Source organism: Lucilia cuprina, chromosome 5, assembly GCF_022045245.1.
Source record: "Lucilia cuprina isolate Lc7/37 chromosome 5, ASM2204524v1, whole genome shotgun sequence".
Classification (NCBI taxonomy): Eukaryota; Metazoa; Arthropoda; class Insecta; order Diptera; family Calliphoridae; genus Lucilia; species Lucilia cuprina.
The window spans coordinates 1221338-1247489 of record NC_060953.1 but is presented as its reverse complement, the minus strand read 5'-3'; the positions used below and the strand labels follow the sequence as shown (position 1 = coordinate 1247489).

General features: G+C 27.5%; 3 protein-coding genes across 5 annotated transcripts in view; 1 reads left to right on the top strand and 2 right to left on the bottom strand.

The window, feature by feature from the left end:
* Window positions 1-725: 725 nt before the first annotated feature.
* LOC111687558 lies at window positions 726-26152 on the bottom strand. Of its 2 annotated transcripts, XR_006940923.1 has the most exons (5): window positions 25751-26152; window positions 23916-24099; window positions 19017-19187; window positions 6702-7024; window positions 726-927 (listed from the first exon to the last, which is right to left on the bottom strand). XR_006940923.1 is itself a non-coding variant. In XM_046950986.1 (3 exons), exons 1-3 carry the CDS (start codon window positions 25956-25958, stop codon window positions 19034-19036), a joined length of 546 nt encoding a protein of 181 aa, XP_046806942.1. In that variant the 5' UTR covers window positions 25959-26151; the 3' UTR covers window positions 18451-19033. The 2 variants fall into 2 exon arrangements, 1 of the variants encoding a protein (XP_046806942.1); XM_046950986.1 differs by lacking the exons at window positions 726-927; window positions 6702-7024 and having other exon boundaries at window positions 18451-19187; window positions 25751-26151.
* Window positions 7717-15389, top strand: LOC111687645. Of its 2 annotated transcripts, none has more exons than XM_046950981.1 (5): window positions 7717-7842; window positions 10479-10673; window positions 10926-12659; window positions 13260-13380; window positions 13446-15389. In XM_046950981.1, exons 2-5 carry the CDS (start codon window positions 10519-10521, stop codon window positions 15162-15164), a joined length of 3729 nt encoding a protein of 1242 aa, XP_046806937.1. In that variant the 5' UTR covers window positions 7717-7842; window positions 10479-10518; the 3' UTR covers window positions 15165-15389. The 2 variants fall into 2 exon arrangements, with proteins under 2 accessions (XP_046806937.1, XP_046806936.1); XM_046950980.1 differs by lacking the exon at window positions 7717-7842 and adding an exon at window positions 8196-8843.
* Window positions 23965-26152, bottom strand: part of LOC111687477 (zinc finger protein 2) — a 164286-nt gene continuing 162098 nt past the window's right edge. The window contains exon 14 of the transcript XR_006940922.1: window positions 23965-24099. The gene's annotated coding sequence lies outside the window, so the exon portion shown is untranslated. The remainder of the gene's footprint in view (window positions 24100-26152) is intronic.

Below are 26152 nucleotides of genomic sequence, written 5' to 3'. Positions count from 1 at the left end.
ACACAATTTTCTTTAACTTGATATATCTTGAAAACTACTTGAGATATTTAAGTGAATGTTTCGCCATGTGATAGATTGGAATCTTGGCTACAAGATGGGCAACCTTTGACCTGCCTGGCAATTCGGCAAATCAGATAAAAAATTGAAGTAAAAGATAAGACGCGTATATCTTTCTTTGTAATAGACGTATGAAGTTAATTAGTAGCTTATTGGAATCACAATATTCCATTTTATCGATTTGCCAAGTTTCATTCAAAAGTTCTTGAAATCCGCTGAAATATTGAAAAAATTCTAAAAAATGTTCGCGGACATTATTGGCTGCGTTGGGCATTGTTTAACCAAAGTTTGGAACGTTATAACTCGGGAAATGTTTAATCTATTGAAAAGAAAGTTATATCAAATGAAAGGTTAGGATTTCAGCTATTAGATCGATCAGGTCACCAGATATATCTTGAAAACTACTTGAGATATTTAAGTGAATGTTTCGCCATGTGATAGATTGTAATCTTGGCTACAAGATAAGTCTCGTATATCTTTCTTTGTGATAGAAGTAGAAAGTTATATGGTAGCTTATTAGAATCATAATATTCCATTTTATCGATTTCCCATGTTATAGAAAATTTAAAAAATTAAAATAAAATGGAACTCTATATTTCAGGAACCAGTTGAAAATGGTGTAAACTAATATATCAAAATTGCGTCTTATAAATAAAACACATTTTTTTTATAAAATTAAAAGTTTTTCGCCCTTTTTAGACGTTTTTTAAATGAATCTTTAACAAGTTTTTCTTATGGCTTATTGCCTTTTTTATACAATATGGTAACTTATGAGTTCATGTTTTTAGCGTAGTAAGTGCAAAGGCTTTAAAGTGTTGAATCCTTAAGCGTTCGTTCAAACCATATTTCCATTTTCCAGTTATTTGACATCTGTAAAGAAAAAAATAGATCTCAATTCATTATTTTTATAAAAAGTTTTAATTAATAATATATGTGTTCAATTTGGGCAATCGGAGTTTATAATTTTACTTTTTTATTTAAATAACTTGGCATAAACAATGTAAAATCCTAAATATAAAAATAAATAGTTATTTAAATGTATGCGCAATAAGTCTCATATTAATATTTTAATTTAACTTAATATCAAATTAATATCTTTGTTACCGATGAATTAATATTAAATTAATTGTGAATATGTTTTAAAGTAAAAGATGCACATAGTACATACATTTAAATTCTTTTTTTTATTTTCGTAGAAATACATACATGTTTATTTATTTAAAGTGCTTTTAATTAATTTCAATAGTATAGTTTTTGTTGTTATTGTAGTGCATTCAACACTCACAGGTTTATTTCAATATCAACAAGGATGCAAAGAGAATAAACGCAGACACAAATAATAACAAACAGAAACATTATAAGCTCTAATTAATTTGCAATTAAATTATAATTAATTTGAAAATCCATAGAAAATTTTATACGGAAAATCCTAAAACTTAAAATTGCCTATTATATTTAAAGAAGGAGAAAAAGCAAATCTAATTATGGGATTAAAGTGAATTACATATTTTCTACACCCACTGTCAAACATTTTCAATTGTCAATTATGATTTTTTGAAGGAAAATATATTTAGAAAGAATGAATTGATAACATGTAATTTTTAGTTTGAGTCACGTGTGTCTAATTCGAAATCTTAAAAAAATGTAAGTGTCACAGCAGCAATCCTTTGTTGTTTCTCATAATAATTCAAAAGCTTACTGTACTGATGGTTGGTTGTAAAGTAGCATTTAGGATTTTTCCTACACCATCCAAATGACATTAAAAATGCCGTGAGGTTTTTTATTTAACACGTTTTTCAAATTTTTGTTGATAACACGAGTTTAAAGATGTGTAGCAAGCAAGCCAGGACATGCAGCGACATGTGTCAATACAAAATTGCAGTTTAGTTGTCACACAGTAGGGGTGTTATTTAAAATGTTTTTTGTTATTTGAGTATTATTGAAATTAAAATATTAAAAAAATGGGGTTGGATTTAAGGTAAACCAAAATTTGAAATAAGTTTGACCATATTTATGTTACAATTATCTTAAAGGCGCGGATGGCAAATGTTTGGATATGCGAATAAAAGTAGTAGTTTTTTTTTAAAGATTTGACACATTTGCGGATTTTTTAAGCTCTATTATTTCTTGTTTTCATAAATTTTTGTTCTACAATTATAAACTCAAAACTACTTGATTGCAATTGAGAAAGTTTTAGTTTTAAAAGATGTTTCTATATTTAAAATAGTATGAATGCAACCAGTTAAAATCTTAAAAGGGCAGATTTATTGGTTTCATTAATAAAATTATATTATTTTTTGATTCTAAACTCTTTGGTTACAATATATTCCGATTGAGAATTGTCTGATAAAATGCACGATTATGTATAATTGAAAGTCAATATCATATCTCTTATTTTATAATCATGTGTTGAAAATAATTTTCTCATGTCTTCTATTCAAAACTAACAAGACTACAATATTTAACAAACGAAACCTTATTGACTACTAAATACCATATCATTAGCACATAAATCCCTCAATCACTTTTGACATGATATCCTGATATCCTTTTTCCTGAAGATTAAGATATTTTCCCATATTTAATAAATGATATGAAAACCAAACAACAGTCAGATTTTTTCTATATTAAACGCTCATCATACAATTATGTCAGACATTAAAGAAAATCTGCATAATTTATATACTGCGGACACCAAAAAAAATTTCAAAATGTTCATTTCGTTTTAACAAAATTAATGATTGACACTTACAATACAACCACCACCATCATTACCCCAGAAGAGATTAGTTAAGCTTGTGTTAAAGCAGGCAAAACCATCAGGGACATGTATAACAAATCCTGGTTAAATAAAAAACACATACAGTCATAAAACAAGATTGTTATATTAAAAGTAATTATTATTATTAAATATGCATTGAAAATATTAAATGCCTGGGTCAAAATAATTGAGCATTAGTTTCTAAAAAAAATAATGACAAGATTTTAAGGTTTATTTTTTTATAACGAGTGTCAAAAGTTTTCCCTGCTTTTTTTGATAAGACGCGTGTTTATACTTTTATTTCAACACTAAATTACAATTTCGACAGTTTAATCATAACCACAAAATATCGACAAACTATTGTCTGGAACAACATAATAGTTAGATACAACACCCTCTTGATTTACAACAACTTATCCATTTGAAATAATAATAATAACTGTTGTATAGGCAGGGGTTAAATATCCTGTTACATATCCTTTTGGTTACACGAAAAAAGGTCTAGTTTCCTTACGTGTGCAAAATTACTTTTGCGTGTGTTATAAAGTTCTACTTAAGGATTCCCTAAGGTTTTTAAGATGTTGAGATTTAAACAATATTATTCCTATTTCAAATAATATGTAGCATGTCGAAAATTACTTAATTGTTGTTCAATCAAATTTTTAGGCTAGTTTTGCATGTTTTTAATCAATTATGAGTAGAAATTTCATGTTTTTTATAAAAATGAGGGGTTAGGTAACCGACAAATCAAGAGCTGTCCTTAACAAAACATTATAACTTGGGATTCAAAATGTGGGTAAGTAAGATACCAGAGGTTATTGAATAAAAATATTATTTAACTTTTTTTACCTTAAGATTAAAATTTAAATTTTATTGTTAATTCCCTTCCACATTTTATAAATTAAAATTTTAAATTACTTTGGCCAAGATTTTAAGTATTTTAAGCATGATTAATTATGAATGTTTGAGAATGCCAATGAAAAACTATTTCATTATCCTTTCAAAATAAACATCAAACCGAAAAATTTATTTCATTATAAAACACTCAGATTGTAAATAAAACTAAATTAAGAAAAACATAATTTGTTATGCCAAAAAATTTGTCTATTTTCACAGACTCCGTAGAAAAACATACACCTAATAGCCTCCAGAAAGACATGAATACGACAGAGAGTCTCTTTTTTTCTGTAAAAAGAATAAGAGGAAACAAAAGTCACAAAGAAAAGAATTTGATGATGGAAATAATGATGATGTTGGTTGGTTGTATGTATAGTAGTAGCGGTAATGGTCATATTAGAAAACATGCTTTATTGACAATCTAATAAAAATACTGTTGAGCCATGCATTTGTATAAAGATGAATAAATGAATGTCCTGTCAATTCTCTTATGTGAAATGTGTGGAGACAACAAAACGATTTATTAAAATAATGATAACACACACAAAGACACATTTGTGGAATATACATTCATATTCTGTGAGTAAATGCGAAAAGACATTTTGACGACGATATGAGTAATTTGTTTTCTGGCCTTTAATGGTCAAAACTTTTGTTGTTGTCCTTATTGTGATAGCCAGAGTTATCCTCTCAAATATAAAAAGGCAAACAAAACCAAAACAAGGATACTTGCTTTAACATGACGATAAACTGTTGTAGTTGTTGATAATAATAAGAATAGTTTATGTTGGCTTATACTTAGTTTAAGCACGTCTATACTATCACATTATAAGTTTTCACAATGTCCATTATACTCCTTGCACTCCTTCCACTTTGCTTTTCTACACACTATTTTATTTTGGTTTTAACGGATGCCGGAAGTCAAAAGCACAAACTCACATAAATAAATAAATAAATACTAAGAGCCAAAAAACTACAGCCGTTCTAAATACGTATAAACAAATGCATCATCTGTGTGTGTTTTAATACAAAACAACCAAAAAGTACCTCAAATGCTTCTAACAATCAACTATCTTCATAAGTGGTTTGTTAATTCACATTCTACTAGTGGCATTTCAGGCAAATATAATTTATATTAGAAAAAACTTACAGCTACTGTCAGTTATAAACGTATAAACTTATACAAATACTCGTGTCATCATAATTCATTATCTGGCTTGCTGTGTGCAAAAGACATATTACATATTAGTTTTTTATGTTTCATATACATTACAGATGATGTCCTGTGAAAGGATATTAAAATATAGTTCTGTTGTGCAATGCTAAAGATATTGGACACAGATAAGAGTTGGAGTAGTGATAAAAAAGGTGAAATTTGTCATTACTTTACATGCCAACAGGCTTTTAATAAATAATTTAATGTTTTGTTGCACAAATATTAAATGTTGCTTGGAATAACGTATGTGTACTTATGTCATGAAATGTGTTTTAAAAAAGGGATATCAAACAATAGGAATATATGAGACTCTTATATATTACATGTTATAAAAAATAATAAAATCACATATTAAATTGTTAGAAATCATACGTTTAGATTTCTGACAATTTAGTCATTCTTCTCCAAAACCAAAATTTAACAATTTTAAAAACTTATTCAAGGTTTTAAATGAAAATAGTAAATGAATCATGTATGAATCTTTATATTTATAGTTGTAGTAAACATTTCATTATCTTACACCATTTAAATATATTTTTTTTGCATATTACAACATCTTTTAACATCTTTATATTTTTTGGAATCCCAACTATTGCTTTAACAAAAACCCACACTCATTAAAACCAACAGTTAACAGTCAATGACATACATTGCTGCCCCAGCACATCTCAAACTGGCAAATTAAACAAAATAACCCATAAATAATTTGTAAATAAATGCAAAAACAAAAAATCCAAAACAATAAAAAATATTCATAAATTAACATATTGAATAAAAACTCATTGAAATTTGTATAAGTTGAGTTTAACGCGTCACTCAGCAAAAAAAAAAAAACCTGACCAATTTAATTTTACTTTCATTGACCGCTAAAACCAAATGAAATGAGTAGCATTAAAAAAAGTTAACTCAACAACTAAACAATATCAATACCGGCATTTTATTCAGAAAACAGTTTGTTAACACAAAGAGAGAGGAGAAATAAAAAGTCAAAACAAATGTAAACTTTTTCCGTTTAATGATTGTTGAAAGATTTCTCATGTGGAAACCCCCCATCTCTATATTTTTTGAAATATAAACAAAACAACGTGCTTGAAGTTGGCTTGTATGATTTAAGTTAAAGTGTGAGTAAGTAGATACAAAATCCAGTTTATACTTTTTATACTATTACTTAATATTTATCACATCTACTAGTACAAACAAAAATGTAAAAATAGCAACAAATAAACTAGACATAACATTTGTAGACGTCATAGTTTTTTGTTTTTATTTTGTTGATTACGGTTCCAACGCAGAGATTCCCAATTCGAACTTCAATCTATCTATCTATCTATCTATTTATCTATCTATCTATCTATCTATCTATCTATCTATCTATCTATCTATCTATCTATCTATCTATCTATCTATCTATCTATCTATCTATCTATCTATCTATCTATCTATCTATCTATCTATCTATCTATCTATCTATCTATATATATATCTATCTATCTATCTATCTATCTATCTATCTATCTATCTATCTATCTATCTATCTATCTATCTATCTATCTATCTATCTATCTATCTATCTATATATATCTATCTATCTATCTATCTATCTATCTATCTATCTATCTATCTATCTATCTATCTATCTATCTATCTATCTATCTATCTATCTATCTATCTATCTATCTATCTATCTATCTATCTATCTATCTATCTATCTATCTAAGACCGTGCTGTGCTTGCATTAAATAAATTCAAATTGTGTATCTAAATACTTACCCCTTACATTGAGAACCCCTGATCTTTAAGCATTAAACTCAAATGTGTCGCTGCATATCGTAGTTGTATACATTTAAACAAAACTTTCTCTAGCTACAAGTACATTTTTGCTGATTTTGCGGTTCATGGCTTTTTCCTCCTCTGCTGCTTGTTTTTTTGTTACAATTTGAGTCATATAAAGGTGAGTCTTTTTTTAATGGGGCCTGAGTTGCAGCTTGTATAGAAATGGAGTTTTGCTTGTTTTTGATGGCATCATAATGGTCATGTTCATATTTATTATCGTCGACTTGGAAGTTGAGATGTTAACAAATTATGTTAATAAACTAAAATTAAATAATAAAAAAAGAAAACTATTTTAGTTTTATGTTTAAAAATGTGTGCAAATTATTTTTTTTAAGATTTTGTAATTTGGACTTAGAGCTGCTACAAATTGAACAGAGGTGTTGATTTATGAGAAACGTTTGTTTAATAGTATGCAATTGTTTATGCTGTTAATACAAGATGTATTTCAGTGTTTTTAATATTTGACATAATTCTGATTTTATTTATAATTTATAATACAAACCGGAAACTGATTAAAATGGGTGATAACCAAAAACAATTTAATTAGATTAGTCACAGTTGGGAAATTTTAAATACCTGGAGTTATTTAACAAAATTTTCGAATAATAAAAAAGAAAATATTTTAGAAATTGGGTGGAAGGCTGAAGAGATTCATATATACTTGATGGTCTACTATCTTGGCAGATATAAATCTATGAATAACCAATATATTCAATAGTTGACTTATACAAGATTGTCATTTAAAAAAAAAATTATTGGTATTTTTTTAATATCGATCTACCATGCTATAACAAAATTAGGTTTTGAGTTAATTTATTGTTGTTTACAAACAAAACTACAAACTCTTCTTCTCTATTAAGCAAAAAAGAAGAAATAAAATTTCACTCATTGATTTATCAAGCATGGCTTTGCAGCACAGCGGCCGGAACTAAAAACAAACCCAGCTCTCTGCATATCTAAACTTGAGCTGACAAACGTGCGATAAACTCGAAACAATACGGCCACAAATACGCGCAAGCGCACAAAAATATTAACTATTATTTAACGTTACGGTTTAAAAAGCAAAAGTGAAAAAAGTGTAAGTGTTTATAAAAAAATGTAAAATAAAAATAACAACAAGGCCATAACAAAGGCAACATTAATAATAATAAAAAAAAAAGAAATTGAATTAAACAAATAATAATAACACAACAAAATTAAATTAAGCTATTTAAAAAACACAAAATTAAAACAACAAAACATCCACAATAAATGTATTATTAAATAAAATCAAAAGAAAGTCTAAAAAATTTAACGCGAATACAAAAACTTAAATAAAAAACAAACAAATAAAAAAATTATATGACACAATAAAAAATTTAAGAAATTTTTTGATTTTTTTATACAATATCAAAAATAATTATTATAAAACAAAAACAAATAATTTGAAATTTTCTTCATATTTAGTTGTGGTCACGTGTTAGTTAAACTTAAACCCCCTTTGTATTTAAAAATAAAATCTTTTTCTAAAATGTTAAATTTGCTGTATCATACGACAAGTACATTTCTAACCAAATCATTTTTTTTGTTTTTTTGGAAAAAAGGACATTCTTTAAAAGGAAGAAAATACTAGACAAGTTGTTACAAGGAAAATGTTTTTAAAATGCAAAACACGTACGCACATTTTCCAGTAAGCTTGTTATGACATGTTCAAATGACATTTCCGTTTCCTCTTTCGAATGTTTAAAGGAAAACAAGGACAACCAAAAAGGGAAGAAAGCCAAAAATTTTGTCTAATGTAAAAACAGCAAGATTTAGTAAACAAAACACACCGATTTTCCTATACTAGTCAAAGAAGGAATCTAAAATCCGTTTATATCAAAAGATTTTCGCATTCAAAACCTCAAAATTTAGGAAGATTGACCTACAAGCGAATGAAATAAAAATTTAAATGTTATTTTTGAATCACTCAGACAACTTATGGACTTCTTATAGATCCTTCCCCATTTCAAAAAATAAAAATTGACAATAAAATATTCTTGTAAAATTTATAACAACATTACAAAACGAAATGACACCCATGAAAGATATGCATGTGTGGTGAGTACACTTGCACTAAAACTACAAAAAAATGAACCAAAAAACAAATCAAATCTACAAGTTTTGTTAGAACAGGTTAAAAGGTGGCTTACAAGAACTCCTTTTTCCAACAATTCTACATTTCAGCAATAGTATGAGTATATTTTTTAAGACTTTAACACCTGCTACTTTTGTAAACGTTACGTACACAGTTTGTTGGTAGCTCTATTTGTAATTTTAACAATTGTAGAAAATGCATTTAGAATTTTATGAAAATTAGCTGCAATGCGTATGGTTTTAAGTTTTTCAAATAAAAGGGTAAAATATTCTTATTTCTTTAAATTTTTTTCTAATTTGGCAATTTGTGCAACAAAACGTGTTTGTTTTAATTAAAGTCTTCTCTAACGTAACATTTAAAGGTACAAATAACCAAAATTAGAAACATTTATATACAAACAAAATGAACAATTAAATTGTTAAGCAGCAAAAAAAACTAGAAAACTTTAAAAATTTCCACTTAAAAGAAAAGATACACTAAAAAGAAAAAGCTTTACCTAAATGAAACTATGTACTCAAAATAATCAAGAAACTAAGAAATTTCTTTCAGTGTTTTATACCTTGAACTAACATTCAAACTTCTGTTGGAAATTATAGAAGTTGTATTTTCCTATCTCAAACAGTTGTGTGTATTTTAAACATGATTAAGTTAAGAATTTTATGCTTTAATTTTATTTTGTTTCTGTTTTTATACCATAATTTATATGAATTTTGCAAATGTGACTTTGCATAATCACTTGTTATAAATTTTCCTGGTTGCCATAAGAGAAAACATTTTTTAAAATTATTCTTACTTATTTGCAAAATTAAAAAAAAAAAAAACTATATTAGTATAACCTCGCAGGATTGTATTTTATAATGCCAACAGTTGTTAGTTTGGTATTCAAGCAATTTTTATTCCTGTTCCATGCTTTTGTTAAAAATATAATATTTAACGTGATGATCTGTTGTATTTTGTATTTGCTCGTGATATACTTAAGGATAATAACTGAAATTATATGCTAGAGTAGCTTACATTTATGAATTGCTTTGCTGACGCATCAAAATGCTAAAAAAGGAACTCTGTTTAAAAAAAATACTTTGTCGTCTTATTAAACGTGTGACATTTGCTGAAATAATCTTGTTTTTTTCCACAAGTGCATTTAGATGCTAAGAATTGGAAATTTGAAATTCTCACTTATTATTAAGATAGAGCAAATTGTACGAGGGTTGAGTATGTTAGAAACATGAAAAACTTGTTTACGCAATTTTTTTTTTAATTTTTTGCGAACTGCAACCATTGTAATACCTCATATAAGGATGTAAACTAAAATCTCGCCTTAAATCTTCGAAAACATATAAAACTATAGACATTTACCACCAACCACTTCTCTCTAATCCCTCGTTTTTCTTCGACATGTTGTGTTTATTAACGCTTTTTTGCTCCCATTCTTGATTGTCTGTTATATTTCGTATCCATTTTTTCGGTTTGAGTTCTTATTTTAATATAATTTTCTATTGTTTGTTTGTTTTTTCATCAGCATTCGTCTATACACATTTTTTATAAAATCATTTTATATAATTTTTTCTGGTTCTTTTTATCCCCTCTTTGCATCATAGTTGTTGCCCCGGTAATCATTGTAATCATACAAATGTCAAAATGTTTTGTTTGTTGGCAACAACAAAATGTAAGCGACAACAAATTGCAATACTAATTATATCATTTTTCGCGTACGTGGCTGGCATACGTAATGAGGGTAACAATATGTTGCTGCAGCAGCAAGAAACAACAATTGAAAATTCCAATTATCAAAGGTAAGTGCATGTGAAAGAGAAATAAAAATGAGCATAATAAGAACAAAATGTTAAAACAAATTGTACTCTATTAATATTTATTAAAAATATTTTGAAGAAAACTTAATGAACCTTAACAGAAAGTTTTAGCAATTTAGGTACACTACACCTCCGATTAAAACACTTTTTTTTTAAATTTATTTTAAGCGCTTTAAAATTTATTTTTTTCTAATAAAAATAAAAATACGTAAACTATTCTCCACTTAATTTTAGCCCAAATGCCGATATAAAACAACCGACGAATTCCAATTTTCGGCCATCACAACAAATAATCGATTTTACACCAGCAGATGCTGCAGTGCCACAACAATATAAACCCACCTATATCGAACCCCCACAATCTACCATAAGTAATATAGCCATTTATATGAACAACAACAAAAACAATAATAATAACAATATTCAACAAAAACAAGAAACACAAAATGATAATAGACGTTATACGATAGAAGCGGCAGCAACATATGGAAATGTTGGAGAAAAGCAATTTTCATTTCCTAATGAGCAACAAATACAGCAACAACATATACCACAACATCTAACAGACAAGCCTATTTATATCTACAGGGATCCATATACAAATGAGAATTATCATTATACACCAACTGAGGCCAATGTAAAGGATTCAATAGCAACTACATATAATCATAACAATTACAACAATAATGGTTACAAGCAACAACAAGATACTCATCATTATCAGCTTCATAATGATGATAATCAGGAATATTTAGTTCAATCAAGCATGGTAGTAGGCACACATCAACAACAGCAACAACAACCCAATCCCTTTAGACCTTACATGAGCTTGTCGGATGATAAGGATGTGTATCTTAAACGTCCTGGTTTGGTTTATGATGACAAGCCAAGTTACAGTCATCCTAATTCTGTGATTGATAAGAAAAGTGAGGAGGAGCAAACATTAAAAGCAAATAAAATATCTTATGATTCTCATGATTATCCGCCACCAAGTTATTTTCAACAGCAGACTTCTAACTTTTTGCCCACACCAGTTCCCACCAGTACATCTAGACCAGTGATAAGACCAACTCCTCCCCCCACTCCTCCACCAAGGCAAGAGTTTAGACCCACAACACCCACACAGTCAACAATATTTAACCAACAACCGCCGTCGCAGCAATATTTACAATCATCACAATCTACGTTGCCTAATTATGCAAACAACATTGATAATTATTTGTTGAATAAACAACCAAGCAGCGACTATTATCGTACAGAATTACCGCCACCCTCGTATTTGCAACAACAAAAACTACAGCTTCAATATGAAACCAGACCACCTTCTTATGAATATGATAATAGACCACAATCTTTACCACCTCCTTACCAGCAACAATATCAGCAATATGAATCTCGGCCCCCTTCTTATGGCAATAGAGAAACTTCTTATCCTCAATATGAAACTCCACGACCTCCTCCACCTCCTAGGCCTTCTTACAATAATTACTATGACTATCAAATAGGTGAGATACCACCTCCGGGACAATCATCTTTACCACCATCACAACAGTTTAATTATCCCTATCCCCGACCACCTCCCTCACAATATCCCTATCAGGGACCATACAGACCACCACCACCTCCCGCTCAACAACAGCAAAGTGGTTTGGCAACTTTAGTACAATATGCCCCACAATTTACTTCATTACTTTTAAGTGGTGTTGGTGGAGGCGGAGGTTCTAACACTAATAGTCCATTAGGCAGTCTTATAGGTGCTCTTACTGGTGCTGCAACTGCACCACAAACATCAGCATCTTCTTCTTCTTACAATAGAAGACCCGTTAACTCCCAACTCATTAAGGCCTTAGAGAATATAGCACGCAATGACGATTTGCAATGTGTGCCAAAAGTTTTATGCCAAATGATTGCCGCCCAAACACAACGTGGTCAACTGCCCACTTTCATTACTTCACCCGCCATTACCAAGTAAGTACAACTTATATGCAGATGTATCTATGTTTAAATGTATCCATAAGTTACCACATATATTTCCCTTTATATAGTTTTAGTTTGAGTTTGAATTGCAACATCTTTTAGTTTAATTACTGGCATACAATTAAAACAGGACAACAATTAAAGTTACCTTAAAGTGAAATTGAAAATTCTTCAAATGTCTTTTACAACATTATGACATTCCTAAAACAATTTAGCATGAAATAAATTGAATTTTGGAAATGCTAAGAAAATATAGTATATTTAACCCTCTGGGTCCGACGTGGATTATTTATAACTATTTTACTAGACACCATTTTTTGAATGCTTATATTTTCTATGATCTGTTTTTGAAACTAACTTAAACTATTTTATTATACTATTTTTGAACTCAAACAGTATTTATTGACAAGTAAAAATTAAAAAATCTAATTAAGCCAAAATCTCCTTCATGAATCCGAATTGACCACCGTGGTCGATTAAGTTAATACTCAAATTAAACACTTCGAATTCCCGTAGCCAAAGTTTTAGATTTCTTCCTTCCAGAATATGACCAAAGATTAATTGATTCAAAACAACAAAATTTCTCTTCAGTTTCCTAGCTGGCTTTCCCGCTGCCTCACCAGCTCTTATCTATGGAAGAGCTGCTCTATTGGGTCTGAGTGGTGGAGAAAAGAGTTGTCATCAAACTTATGTGAAATGTCCTAAAAATGAGGTAAGTGAACCCATAAAAAGGAACAGAAAATTATAATTTTTCTAAATTTCCTTAATCCACAACAGTACGAAATAATTTACTATCTTAACAATCATCGTGGTGGTTTCTTCAAATTCTTCAGCGAACCGGATGAACAGCAACAAACAAATAATGATTCCACACAGCAAGGTGCAACATCCTTGTTTAGTATTTTATCAGCTTTAACTGGCACACCACCAGCAACCACCACAACACCCCGGCCAAAGCCAAAACCTCAGGCGCCTTCAGCGGATATCACTAGTGGCATAGGAAATTTCTTTACTCAACTATTGTCTGACTATATGGGTGGTGCAACAGTGGAATATCAAAGGAGATTTAAAAGATCCTTAGATGATAAAATTAAATTTGAAGACGAGGTGAGTGAGGAAAATCACAGAGATATGATAAAATTTGAGGATGAACGTAGAGAACATCAAGGAGATGTATTAAAATTTAAAGATGAAGATTATGACAATAATGAGGAAAGTCATCAAAACAATGCAACAGTTGAAGATGAAGAAGATTTTCATGATGAAGAGGACAATGAGGATACACAACAAGGTGTGGGTTTCCAGGATGATGATGAGCAGGATTATGACGACGCAGAAGGTAGAATATTGCATAAAAATTCACGCAGAAGAAAACGCATAAAGTTTTTTCCGGAACTGAGAGAAACTTCAGATGAAATTGACAAGGAAGAAGAATTAAAGAAAATTATTAAAAAATTTAATGATTTTAATAGAGTAAGAAAGTTAAAGTTTCCCACCAGCAGCGAAGAGCATCAATATATAGATGTAGGACATGAAGAAGGCTTGAGAAAAGGTAAATTTTTACAAGACAATTTACCATACCAGCAACAAAATTATGGTCATGACTATAACAATTATGTAGAAAATACGTATGATGATTTTCAAAAAGAATCAAAGAAAATCAAATTTATAGATGACCACGTAGGAGAAGATAATAAGGAACAGCCACAATCTTTATATTCCTATTATTTGGAAAAACCTAAAGACCATAAAACAAAGTTGGTATTTCCTGAAAGAGAGGGTAAAATATTAAATCGTCCTTATTATGCTGCCTCCTATTTACATGATTATCTACAAGAACAAACACAGCAACATCAACAGCAGCAGTTGGAACCAGAAAGTGAATTGTTAACGGATGAAAAATTTGTTTTATCCAACAGTCAAAGACCTTTACGCTACTCCGAATTTCCAAACACCTCTTCCGCCAATGTCTATAATACACACATAAATTCTTTGCAGTCACAAAATAGTTTCTCTTCTAATACGGCTGTCAACAATAATATTTATGTTGCATCTTCACCCGCCATATCCAGCAGCAGTGGTAGCAATCACTTTTTGCCCACACCACCTCCAGATGATAATGATTACACGGCTGCCAATACCATTTACACCAACAAAGATTACTCTAGTAACCAATACAACTACAACAGTTTAAAGCAAAGTGCATTTTATAAGCCACCAAGAAGATATCCTTCTATTTCCTCTGCCTCATCGTCATCATTACCGTCTTCAAGTAGCGGCAGCAATAATTTCTATAAACCACAACGCTATTATTCTTCCTCTAATACCCCCACGAATTTTAATCGATATCATTCTTCTTTATATACTACCACCAGACGTCCTTATGTGTCTGTAACCACCACTAGAAAATCAGATGATAAAAATATTTATGTGACAAATTCACGAGGTGTAACGGAGTATTATATAACACCAGATGGTAGAAAAGTTTATTTATAGTGTGTAGTTATATAATTATGTTGAAAGTAATGTATTTTTTAATAAAATATATATTTATTTAGTTTAAGTTCATTTTAAAACACAAATGTAAATAATTGTTTAAAACACAAATTAAATTATTAATTTATACAGCGTTTACATTAACTCACTCAACAATGAAATGTACTTTATTTTTCTTCTTTTAAATAAACGAATGCTTTATGAATACCTCCTTAGAGTATGCAATTAATTTGGTTTTATTTATAGTAAATTGTATTCCGTAACAGTTGCCAAATGAGTGGTTTAATCCTAAGTATCTATACGATATTATGTATAATTTGTGGAATTAGATTATTTCCAGAAAAAAATGTTATACAAAAATGTTTTGTTTATTATTTACTGTTTTATAGAAACAAAAATTTCTATTAAATAAAGCGTAATACTTATGTATCCTTTTTTATAAAAAATTAGAAGCATCGTTATACAGAAAATTTTCTATAGGAAAAGCTGTTATACATACAACTGTATAAAGGAAAACTGTTAAATAAATATTTTATCCATAAAACAATATGTCGAAAAAAACTTTCTATGTAAAAAACTGTAATGCAGAAAAGGATCTAAAAACTATTATATAGAATGCTTTCTATAGAAAACTGTTACACAAAAAACAGTGTTCAAAAAGTTCCTTAAAATAACATTTTTCTAAAGAAAAACTGTTATACTGAAAACACAGTTTAAAATTTTCTTTAGTAAAACTGGTATATGGGACTATAAGCTAAATGGTTTCTTTAAATAAATTGTTACACAAAAATATTCTCTGTAATATAGTATTGTTCTGCAGAAACACATGTAAATATTTTTTTAACAACACAATTAGAAATTATAAATGGCCTGCCCTGTTTCCCATGACACATATGTAATTGTTTAAAGTATATTATGAAATATTTTTTTGTACAAAAAACTAAAATAAATTGGAAGCTATTTAGCTAAGAATTTTGTTAAATATTAAGTAAAGATGTATTAAATTTACCAACTACTAAAAGTAATTACAAATTCAAAACTAAAGCCTTAAATTATACTACAAACATACATAACTTTACAACAATAGCATTCATTAACAACTAAAGACTACTTTAAAGCTGGATTCCAAATTAAACAACACAAAGTATTTTTAATATTTAAGTTTTTTCAACATTTATTATAATAACAACAATTACTTACTACAAATAAAAATATACAAAATACACAATAAATAATTGCAATAAAATGACTAAAAAATAAAACAAAAAATACTTAATTTAAAAATGAATGAAATGATAGTAACAATACACATGAGCAGATCAAATACAAAAATATTGCAGTAATTTTGCCAAAAAAAAGACAACATTTCGGACAAAAACCATTTAAAGCAAAAATCAACAAGTTAAGCTATGATATTAAATGTACAGGAATGCAACAACAAACCAACAGAAATTCCAAAAAAAAACTTACATGGCAAACAAATAATAAAAAGAAACAAGTATAAAATCCCTTGATAAAAGTACAAAATTAAATTGTGTTGCATGAATACAGTAAATGTGGCATGATGTGATGCACATAACAGAAAAAAAAAGTTTGTTGGTAGCAAACTTGCAACAATATGCAACATGATGGGGTAAAAGAGTGAAGGTGTAAATGATGTACTCTTCTTAAAAAAGGAACAATTTAAACTTTTTTGATGTTACATGAAGAGTAACACTTTGATAATGTGTCTGTCTCTTAGTAGGGATATACACATGTATGTGTGGGTGTGTTTGTAGTTGAGCCAGTAATACCAATAATTTTGCCAGTATACAGTAAGGAGCTTAACATGTTGCTTGCATTTCATTTAATACATATTGTCAACAATTTGTTGAAATTTATACCCAAAGATTTGCAGCGATTGTTTTTTCCTATATTCTTTTTTTCGTTACAATTTTTTCAATTTAATGAAAAAAATTTCCAGTTTTTTTAGTTCTGGCAGTTTGATTGCTGACAAAATGAAATCGTTTGTAACTGTATTAACAAAAACCACCCACACTCACGGCGGACAACACCGAGACTCAAACAATATAAAATGGCAACTGAAAAAAACAGCAACAACTACAATAACTTTAGAACAATGAAAAAGTGGTCATTCATTGTTTGTAGCAAAAAAAAAATTCTTTACAAATAAAAATAAAATTTAATGATGCCTCAGTTGGCAAAAAAGCTGTGTAAATTACTTTAAAGGGAAAAATTCATTAATTTCTTTAAAATTAAAAAATAACTAAAAGAATTTGTTTCATTTCCTTTTTATTTAGCTATGAAATTTTTATTTGCTTTAACTTTTATATATAAAATTTTATGTTTTTTTTTTCAAATGTTGTAAGCCACATACACCACATGTCAATAACATTTGTTTAATTTATGCAACATAATTATTTACATTCCACTTTACATAAATGTCCACAATACATGCTCGTATGACCATCAACAACCACAATAACATGATGTACAAAACAGTAGTTGTAGTATATATGAAGAATATTTAAAAATTAAAAAAATATATATACATAGGAAATGTTACAACACTTGTGGTTGTCAGACTCATACCTTTTGTTTCATTCAATGTCTTTGAAGAAGAGTTGCCAACAAGGTCATTTTTTGAACGTTGCTGTTTTTTTTTTCAAAATATATAAAATTAATGGATATTTTTTAAAAAATATAAACTTTTTCAAAAATTTGAAAACTTATCGAAATTGTTCGTAAAATAGAATACTTCTTGAACAGTTTTGAAAAATCGAAAACTTATTACTCTCGTTCAACAGAATTTTCTAATAGAAAATTTCCTAAAAATTAAAAATTAATTTAAAGATTCTTCTAAAATGAGAAAACTTTATAATTTTCTAAAATTAGAAACCTTATCGAAAATTTTCAAAAAAAAAATTATTGAAAGAGTTGCCAACAAGGTCATTTTTTGAACGTTGCTGTTTTTTTTTCAAAATATATAAAATTAATGGATATTTTTTAAAAAATATAAACTTTTTCAAAAATTTGAAAACTTATCGAAATTGTTCGTAAAATAGAATACTTCTTGAACAGTTTTGAAAAATCGAAAACTTATTACTCTCGTTCAACAGAATTTTCTAATAGAAAATTTCCTAAAAATTAAAAATTAATTTAAAGATTCTTCTAAAATGAGAAAACTTTATAATTTTCTAAAATTAGAAACCTTATCGAAAATTTTCAAAAAAAAATTTATTGAAAATTTTCTAAATACAAAAAAAAAAAAAAAATAATAATAAAAATTTTAAATTTTTCAAAATTTTACTAAAAACAGAAAATTTAAAAATTTTATTAAAAAATATTAAAAAAAAAATAATTGCAAATGGTGGAAATTGGCTGTTTTAATCAATTCCCTGCAATGAAGAAACTGCTCAATATTTGGAAACTCTTTTTTAGCTTCCCTCAAAAATTTTTGCATACACGCACACATTCTTTACGTAAATTTTCAAGTTTAAGCCCTGATGCTCATCAGCTAAATGCGAATAAAAAATGATCTTTAAATTTAATGTCAGTCAGTCTTTGTTTACAAGTGGTAAGAGTTGCATGTCATTCTTATAAGATTTTTTACTGCAATATTTTTTTATCTACTCATTGCTACAAAAAATAAATGAAAATTGAAATGGTTAAAACAAATAAAAAGAAAAAAAGAAGGAAACACCATTAAATAAAAATAAAAAAGGGTAAAATTTTGCACTGGTTATAAAGTAAAAAAAGTATACATTACTAAGAGGTAGTCAGTAGAGGTGGACTACTTTACTACAATTCTACATTTAACTGTAAAAGTACGTTCGTTCAATTTATACATACATTACGTAGAACACGACTTAACGTGGCTGGGGTGGTGGTAAGGGACCAGTGCCTGGACATGGCATTCTCTTAGCCAACAAATGGCATAGGGGTACATCACGCACAGCATCACCAATGAATAAAGACAGCAAATACCATTGTTTCATACCGGTTGATTGCACTTTGTAGTTACTGGAAAATAACAAAAATACACAAGAATGCTACAGAATAAAATCATACAAAAATGTTATAAAAATACCCAAGTAGTAAGTATAGTTAAGTTTGTATATTAAAATAAAGCCAATGTTTTAATGCATAATGAAAAAAAAGTACAAACAAAAACAAAGTAAGTAGTAAAAATTGCATTGTATCTATAGCAAAAAACGATGTATATAAACTGTAGTATAAAAGCGGATTAAAAACAATAATATCTCATAAGTAGTAGTAGTAAAAGTAGTCAAATGTTATAAATTCATACATATATACATATTTATGCATCTTTATACTTTTTACTCATTTCTCTAATAAGAAAATATTAAAAAAATTTGCACAACAATAAAATAATGTTGAAGTACTTAAACAAAGACTACTTCAGTGTAGATGAGAAAACTCTAAAGAAAGAAAAGAAAATTACAATAGTAATATTATTTTTAATAAATCAAGTGCAAATGAAAGTTGAAAAATTATTAACGAAGATTAGTAGGGAAATTAAAATAAAAAATATAGAAAATAAATATTTATAGGGGATTAAAATAATACTAACAATAAGACATTTCAACAGTTAGCATTTACAAACCCCCTAAGATATGCTGCTTAAAATATAAAAAAATAAATCCTTAAAGTAGGCAAGCTAAACATTCAGATAACAATAATTATTATGCTTTAAAATCTTCAAAAAGTGTAAAATTTATTTCATTTTTTTATAAACTTTAATTGAAATGTATATCCTTATTTTTTCCAAATTTTAATTTATATTTATTTTTAGAATTTAAGTTTTTCTCCTCTTTTGTTAAAAAGTTATTTTTTCTACTTTTGTTTTAATTTTTTCTAGCAAAGAAACGTAATTTACAAATTTAATTCATTCATTGTTTCCTTGTTTTTCCCCAAACACCCAAAAGGTATTTATTTCATTATTTCCATATCAAAATTTTTACTAATGCATTTTGACACTTAAGTAACAAGAAAGGAAAAAATAAATAGAAAAACAAAACAAACTTAATTTGAAATCCATTCAAAAGCATGCATGATGCTTGCAAAACAAAAAATAAACAAAACTCAAACTTTACATTGATTTCAAAAATTTTTACATAAACACCAACAATAAAAACAAGGATTTTTTAGAAAAGTAATGAAAGTAACAGCTAAAACGAATTATTATATTACTACTATTTTAATGAAATCTTTACATTTCCAAATTCAGCCTTTGTCAGCAACAGAAAAAAACGTTAAAAAAATTAAAAAACCAATGATTATGTTAAAAATGTGGATTATTTTTTTAAAGCAATAAATTTGATTTTTACCTTTAATCAGAAACGTTTTAACAATTTTGTTGACACAAAAGAAATTTTCTAAAATAGGGGCTGGATATTAATATGAAACTATCCCAATACATTTTGGAAAGGTACAAATCTACATTAAAGTAATTTGTGGAGAATTTCATCGTAATATTAGCATTTATAAGTGAATCTTGACTTTCAAGTCAAGGCAAAATAACGGAGCGATTTACCTTTTTCAATAGGCTTCGTCCTTGATTCAAAAGATGAGTAAGAAATATTATCTTAAAAATTTCGTAGTATGCGCACAAGACACTTTTCTAAAAAAATGAGCAAAAATCACCTAAAACTGGAAAGTTTAGTAAAAATCTTCTAAAAATTAACAGTTTGTCAAAAATTTTCAAGAGTATCAGAATGGATCCAGACTCCGAATGAAAATTTTAATATAATTATATGTAGTATTTGATAAGCACATTTACTGGTTTAAAAAGATTACTGAATTTTTATAATAAATATACATCATTCGTACTGATGAACTCACATTTACTAAATAAAAATATAATAAAGATTCTTTAAATCATAATTTTATTAGGCTGGTTCCTTCTTCTGGGTCAAAGATTATTACAAAGGTGCTTTTTCAAGATTTTTAGTTGTTTTTTTTTTTTTTCTCTACAAAAACCCAAATTGAAAATCATACAAATCATAAAACATGTTCTGGAAGGTAAAATAAAAAATATATATCAATTTGAATGTCCATTTTGTGAGATTTAAATGCCAACCTAATACACTTCTGTAAATATGTATACAGAATAAAACCATTATCAACACATTGTTAAAATAAGCTGGTTGCTTAGAAAAAAAAAAAACTCCAACAAAAACAAACACTTTAAGTAAAGTTTCTAATACGATGATAATATTTGCATATATTTTTGTTATTTTTACTAAAGCTAAAAAAATGAGAAAATTTCACACTCTCCATTCCAACAACAATAATAATGTTGAACTTATTTAAACATAAGACTAACAACAATACAATAGAGTAGAAAAGTTTACATATGTCAAGTACATGCAAACAAATTCAAAAATTTTTCATTACGGTTTTTTTTTCTCAATGAGACGAGGAGATTTGGGTGAGAGGAACTGTATTACAGAGAGTAAAAGTTGATTTTAGTTATTAAGTTTCAAAAATTTGTCAAGGTTTTGTTGTTTTGTAATGGAAATAGAAGAAGTAACTACAACATGGATGTAGCAGTAGTTTTCCCAGTAATTCCTTTATTTAAATGCGACAAATGTCCTGCCATATTTTGTATAAACAAAAGACCTTTTTTGCAAACAAACAAAAGTAATTATATAAGAACTGCTAGCTGGAATAGGGAGAAAAGGGATAATTTTATTAAATTTAATAATAACAAAATATGATTAAAAATTGTGGTCAAACTTAAGTCCCAGATAACAAATAAGTAAATTATAATTTAATATAAGTTTTTTGTTTTACAGAAATATCAAAGAAACGCATTAAAGTATGACTTAGTATGGCAGCTATTAGATAACACATTTAAGTTAAATCAATAGAAGAGTTGATGATACAATAAGAAAATTGGAAATAGTTATTATTTGGATTAAATTTGAAATAAATTCTTAAATAGTATATTTTGTATAAGCTCTTACTTTAAATACATTATCGAGAAACTTTATATTTTTCACCTCCTTAAACTCTGCTATATTTAATTATTCTAAATGTATGCTTTAAAAAAAATCTGAAAAAAAAGTTATTACTTCAATGTTTGCATAACATTTATAGTTCCCTTAAACTTTCTTTGTTTTCTTTAGTACCTCAATATTTATTATATTGCGTAAGGTCAGTGTCTTTAGAACAAAAGCGCAAAAACTAGTTGTTAAAAATCTTAGCAACAATAACTTTTTTATTGATTTTTCTTCTTTCGCTTTAATTTATGTATATTGTCATTTCAGATCATAAAATTATGATTTTTTTTGCGCAATAGTGAATTAAACGATATGACTGTGTTGGATGCTGTGAACAATCGTAAAAAGTTTTACTTTGCGTTTCAGCGAACAATAAACGTTAATCAGGAATTATAAAAACCATGTGTAAATGAAATCGCTTAAAGTTGAAGAAGTTTTGTAAATTATTGTAAAATGTAGCGAGAAGTTTTTCGATAAATGTTCTATTAAGAGAAAAATTATTTAAAAATTTTCTTTTTGCGGAAAGCTGGCGATAAATTCTGTTATTATAAACATTTTTCTTACATTTCAACTAAAGAAATTTTTTGAAAATTTTCATTTAAATAGATTATTTTTGATAATTTTTTTATAGAAAATTTCTGACAAATCTTTTTTATAAAACATTTTCAATAACTTTTTTTTTAATTTGCAGTAAATTTTAGAGAAATTTTCTTTTTATAGAAAGTTTTCAATAAATTTTCCTTTTATAGATAAATTTCTTTAAGTTTTCTTTTTATCGATAATTTTTTTTTAATTCTCTTTTTATAGAAAATTTTAGACAAATTTTCTTTTGGAAAAAAATGTTGATGAATTTTGTTATAGAAAAATTTGAATAAATTTTATTTTTATAAAAAAAAAAATTGATACATTTTTTATTTAAGATTTTTATTTGGCAACTCTTGTAAAAACCTCTCATTAATGTAAATTTTTATCAATTTTCTTTTATACTTTTATCCAAAAAATATTAATTTTTCCAACAAATTTAACAAACAAACCAACAACGTTTTTAAGTCTTGACAACATCTTTAGAAGTTGTGTTTTCGGAATTAATATATGGACGAAGTTTTTATGTTTTATCTTACAGTTTTACCAGAGAAGAAGACATTAAATTATGCACAAATGAGTTGGCACTTTTCAAATAAAAATTGATTGAAAAACATTTCCACAACATGCTGCTGCTGTCGTTGTTGCCACCACATGCAACAACAGCTTCATCTAGCTAAAGCAATAATAACAAATGAAATGCATTTGACAATGACATTTTAAGAAAAAAATCTAACAAAAATAAAATCAAGTACTCTGTCGGTAAATGTTGTTAAGAAGTCATGAAAAACTATTGAAAAATCTCAACTCATTACACATGTAAACGGTGACATTGCAATAATAGGGAATGATAGAATGGAATGGCCACAAAAAATCTATCTGTTATAATTCAAGTGAATCTTTAGCTCTTCAATTGATTTAACAATCTGAGAGTAGTAATGATAGAAAAGATTTAAGTTTAGAACAATTTAGGTTTTTTTTTTGTAATTTCTTAGGATTTTAGTTAGTTAACCAAATTTTTCGAGTGTAAAAAATAAAGCGATTTGTTCAATAACAAATGAGCCATAAACTCATTGAAATATACAAAATAAATAAAGAAGTTGGTTGTTTTTTTAAACAACGAAAGAGTTTGATGACCTACCTGAAAACTTCTTGCCAATTCAGATTAGTTTGTGAAGCACGTCCGGGACGTGAGGCATGTATGCGACAAGGTTCCTCTAAGATGCAAGCTCTAGGACCAAATTCACGTAAAATTTCCTTTTGAGCAACATCTGCATCGTATGCTAATAAAGCCGTTTCTCGTTTGCTGCGAGCACGGTAAGTATCTGTAATGAAAAATACACAATTTCAATTTAATTAAAAGAGAAATACAAAAAGAATTAATATACATACATACAAAACAATTAAAGGTTAAAATTTGTGTAATAAAATCTCAAGCTATTTTAACATATATATCTGAACAATTTCCTATTTGTATTAATAGAAAAAACTCTCATGTTTTATTATGTCATAGCACTTATAATTTTTTAAAATAATATTGTTACTTTTTTTCAAAATTCATTCAAAAAATATTTGTTTGTATATGTAAATGAATCTTAAAGGTATTTTTTCACGTACATATGTTACTTGGTAGTGGTAAGTATCTACTTCAACTTAACATGTAGAGGTATTTCCCCAAACAAACGTTTGTTGATTTTTGCTATAGCCTTGACCCATTTTTTGTGATTTTTTATTTATATTTCTTGTATACTTTGTTATGGTTTTTTGCCTCTTCAGAGTGATTGGTAAAACATGTATCGTATGTTGTTATTATATGCATTTGAATCAAAAAAAATCCACGTTTATAAAAAAAACAAACATATAATAGCAACAAATTTATTTCGAAGAAGTCATACGTGCCGTGACTAAAGTTAAAGACCTTTTGATACTTGTACGCAACCATATGCTGAAAAGTGGTTTTTAAGGGTTATTGTTTTACTGTTGTTTAGTACTTTGGTAACGAGTAAAAATTGGGTTAAAAGGCCTAATGTCAAGTGCAGAGCTTTTAAGCTTTTTCCTTTTTAGTTAACATTAAGAATTTTGAGTGTGGTGGGATGAGGAAAGAAAAATCAGTTCAAGAGTGACTTTGCATTTTTCTTTTTAGTTTGAGAAAAAAATTATAGTAAATTTAAAAAAAAAGTTACTTTTTATTCATATTTGATCATCTAAATGACGGTAAACAGTTTCTAACGCATGATTCAAATGTCCAAAACGGCAAAACTCAAAATAAAGTACTTACGTATCAGATTATATGTAAGTCATTATAAAAGTACTTTAAAGTAATGAAGACGGTAAGTAGTAGTCATTGAAAAGTAAGTGATTATGTAAGTACAGGGTTATGAAGGTTGTCTTAACATATTTTGGTATAGAATTATCGAAAAATGTCTTTTATAAAGTGTTTAAATATCTTCTTTCATAGACCAATATAAATAAATTTATTTTTATTAAAAATTATCAATTCATTTTCGATAAATTCTTTTTTATAGAAAATTTTCAATAAACTTTTGAATGAACCAATGTTTAATAATTTTTTTATTAAAAATTTCCAATAAATTTTCTTTCTATAAAAAATGTTCGTTTAATCTGTTTTATGTAAAATATTCAAAAAATTATCTTGTTTTAATATCAGTATTTATCGAAGTTTCGATAAATTTTCTTTTTATACAAAAATTTCGATAAATTATCTTTTTATAGAAAAAGTTTTGATAAATTTTCTTTTTTTAAAGGAAGATGATCGACAAATTTTCCTTTTATAGAAAATGAGCGATAAATTCTATACTTATACCTTGAGAAAAATTAGTTTTTTGAGAATATATATACAAATTTTTTTATAGAAAATATTAGATAACACTCTCTATTTAATTAGAATTTCTTAATCTAATTATTTAGAAACTCTTGTCTTTTTTCTATTAAATTAAAAAATTCACTTCTACTTACTTGGATTCAAAGAATAGGCCAACTTTTTGGCAAACTGCGATAAACGTACAGACAATACAATCACCGGAAAACCAACCAGTTGTACCGGTAATTCAAATAAAGGATCTGGATTTTGGGCCATGCCATTTTCCACCAATTCACTCAATAAAATAAACAAAACATATAAGCAGGGTAGTAAGGTTAAACTAAACACTTGCTGTAGATTCATAACGACAATTTTCTTTCAAATTCCGTTAACAGGTTTTATTAACTAGTTTTATTTTAATAATATGTTAAACACTGAAATGTGTTAGAAATATTTTTTTGTTTATAAAAATTTAATATATATATATATTTTTTGCCACTTTAGGGTACTACCGCTTTTAAGCAACGAATTTCTGCAACTGATTACAAGTTTTGCTT

Coding starts and splice junctions, on each gene's coding strand:
- LOC111687645 (XM_046950980.1), top strand. CDS start 8,815: ATGACACCCATGAAAGATATGCATGTGTG. Junction 10,674..10,925: donor GAAAATTCCAATTATCAAAG/GTAAGTGCATGT, acceptor ACTTAATTTTAG/CCCAAATGCCGATATAAAAC. Junction 12,660..13,259: donor ACTTCACCCGCCATTACCAA/GTAAGTACAACT, acceptor ATTTCTCTTCAG/TTTCCTAGCTGGCTTTCCCG.
- LOC111687558 (XM_046950986.1), bottom strand. CDS start 25,958: ATGAATCTACAGCAAGTGTTTAGTTTAACCTTACTACCCTGCTTATAT. Junction 24,100..25,750: donor GGCCTATTCTTTGAATCCAA/GTAAGTAGAAGT, acceptor TTTTCATTACAG/ATACTTACCGTGCTCGCAGC. Junction 19,188..23,915: donor AATTGGCAAGAAGTTTTCAG/GTAGGTCATCAA, acceptor GTTATTTTCCAG/TAACTACAAAGTGCAATCAA.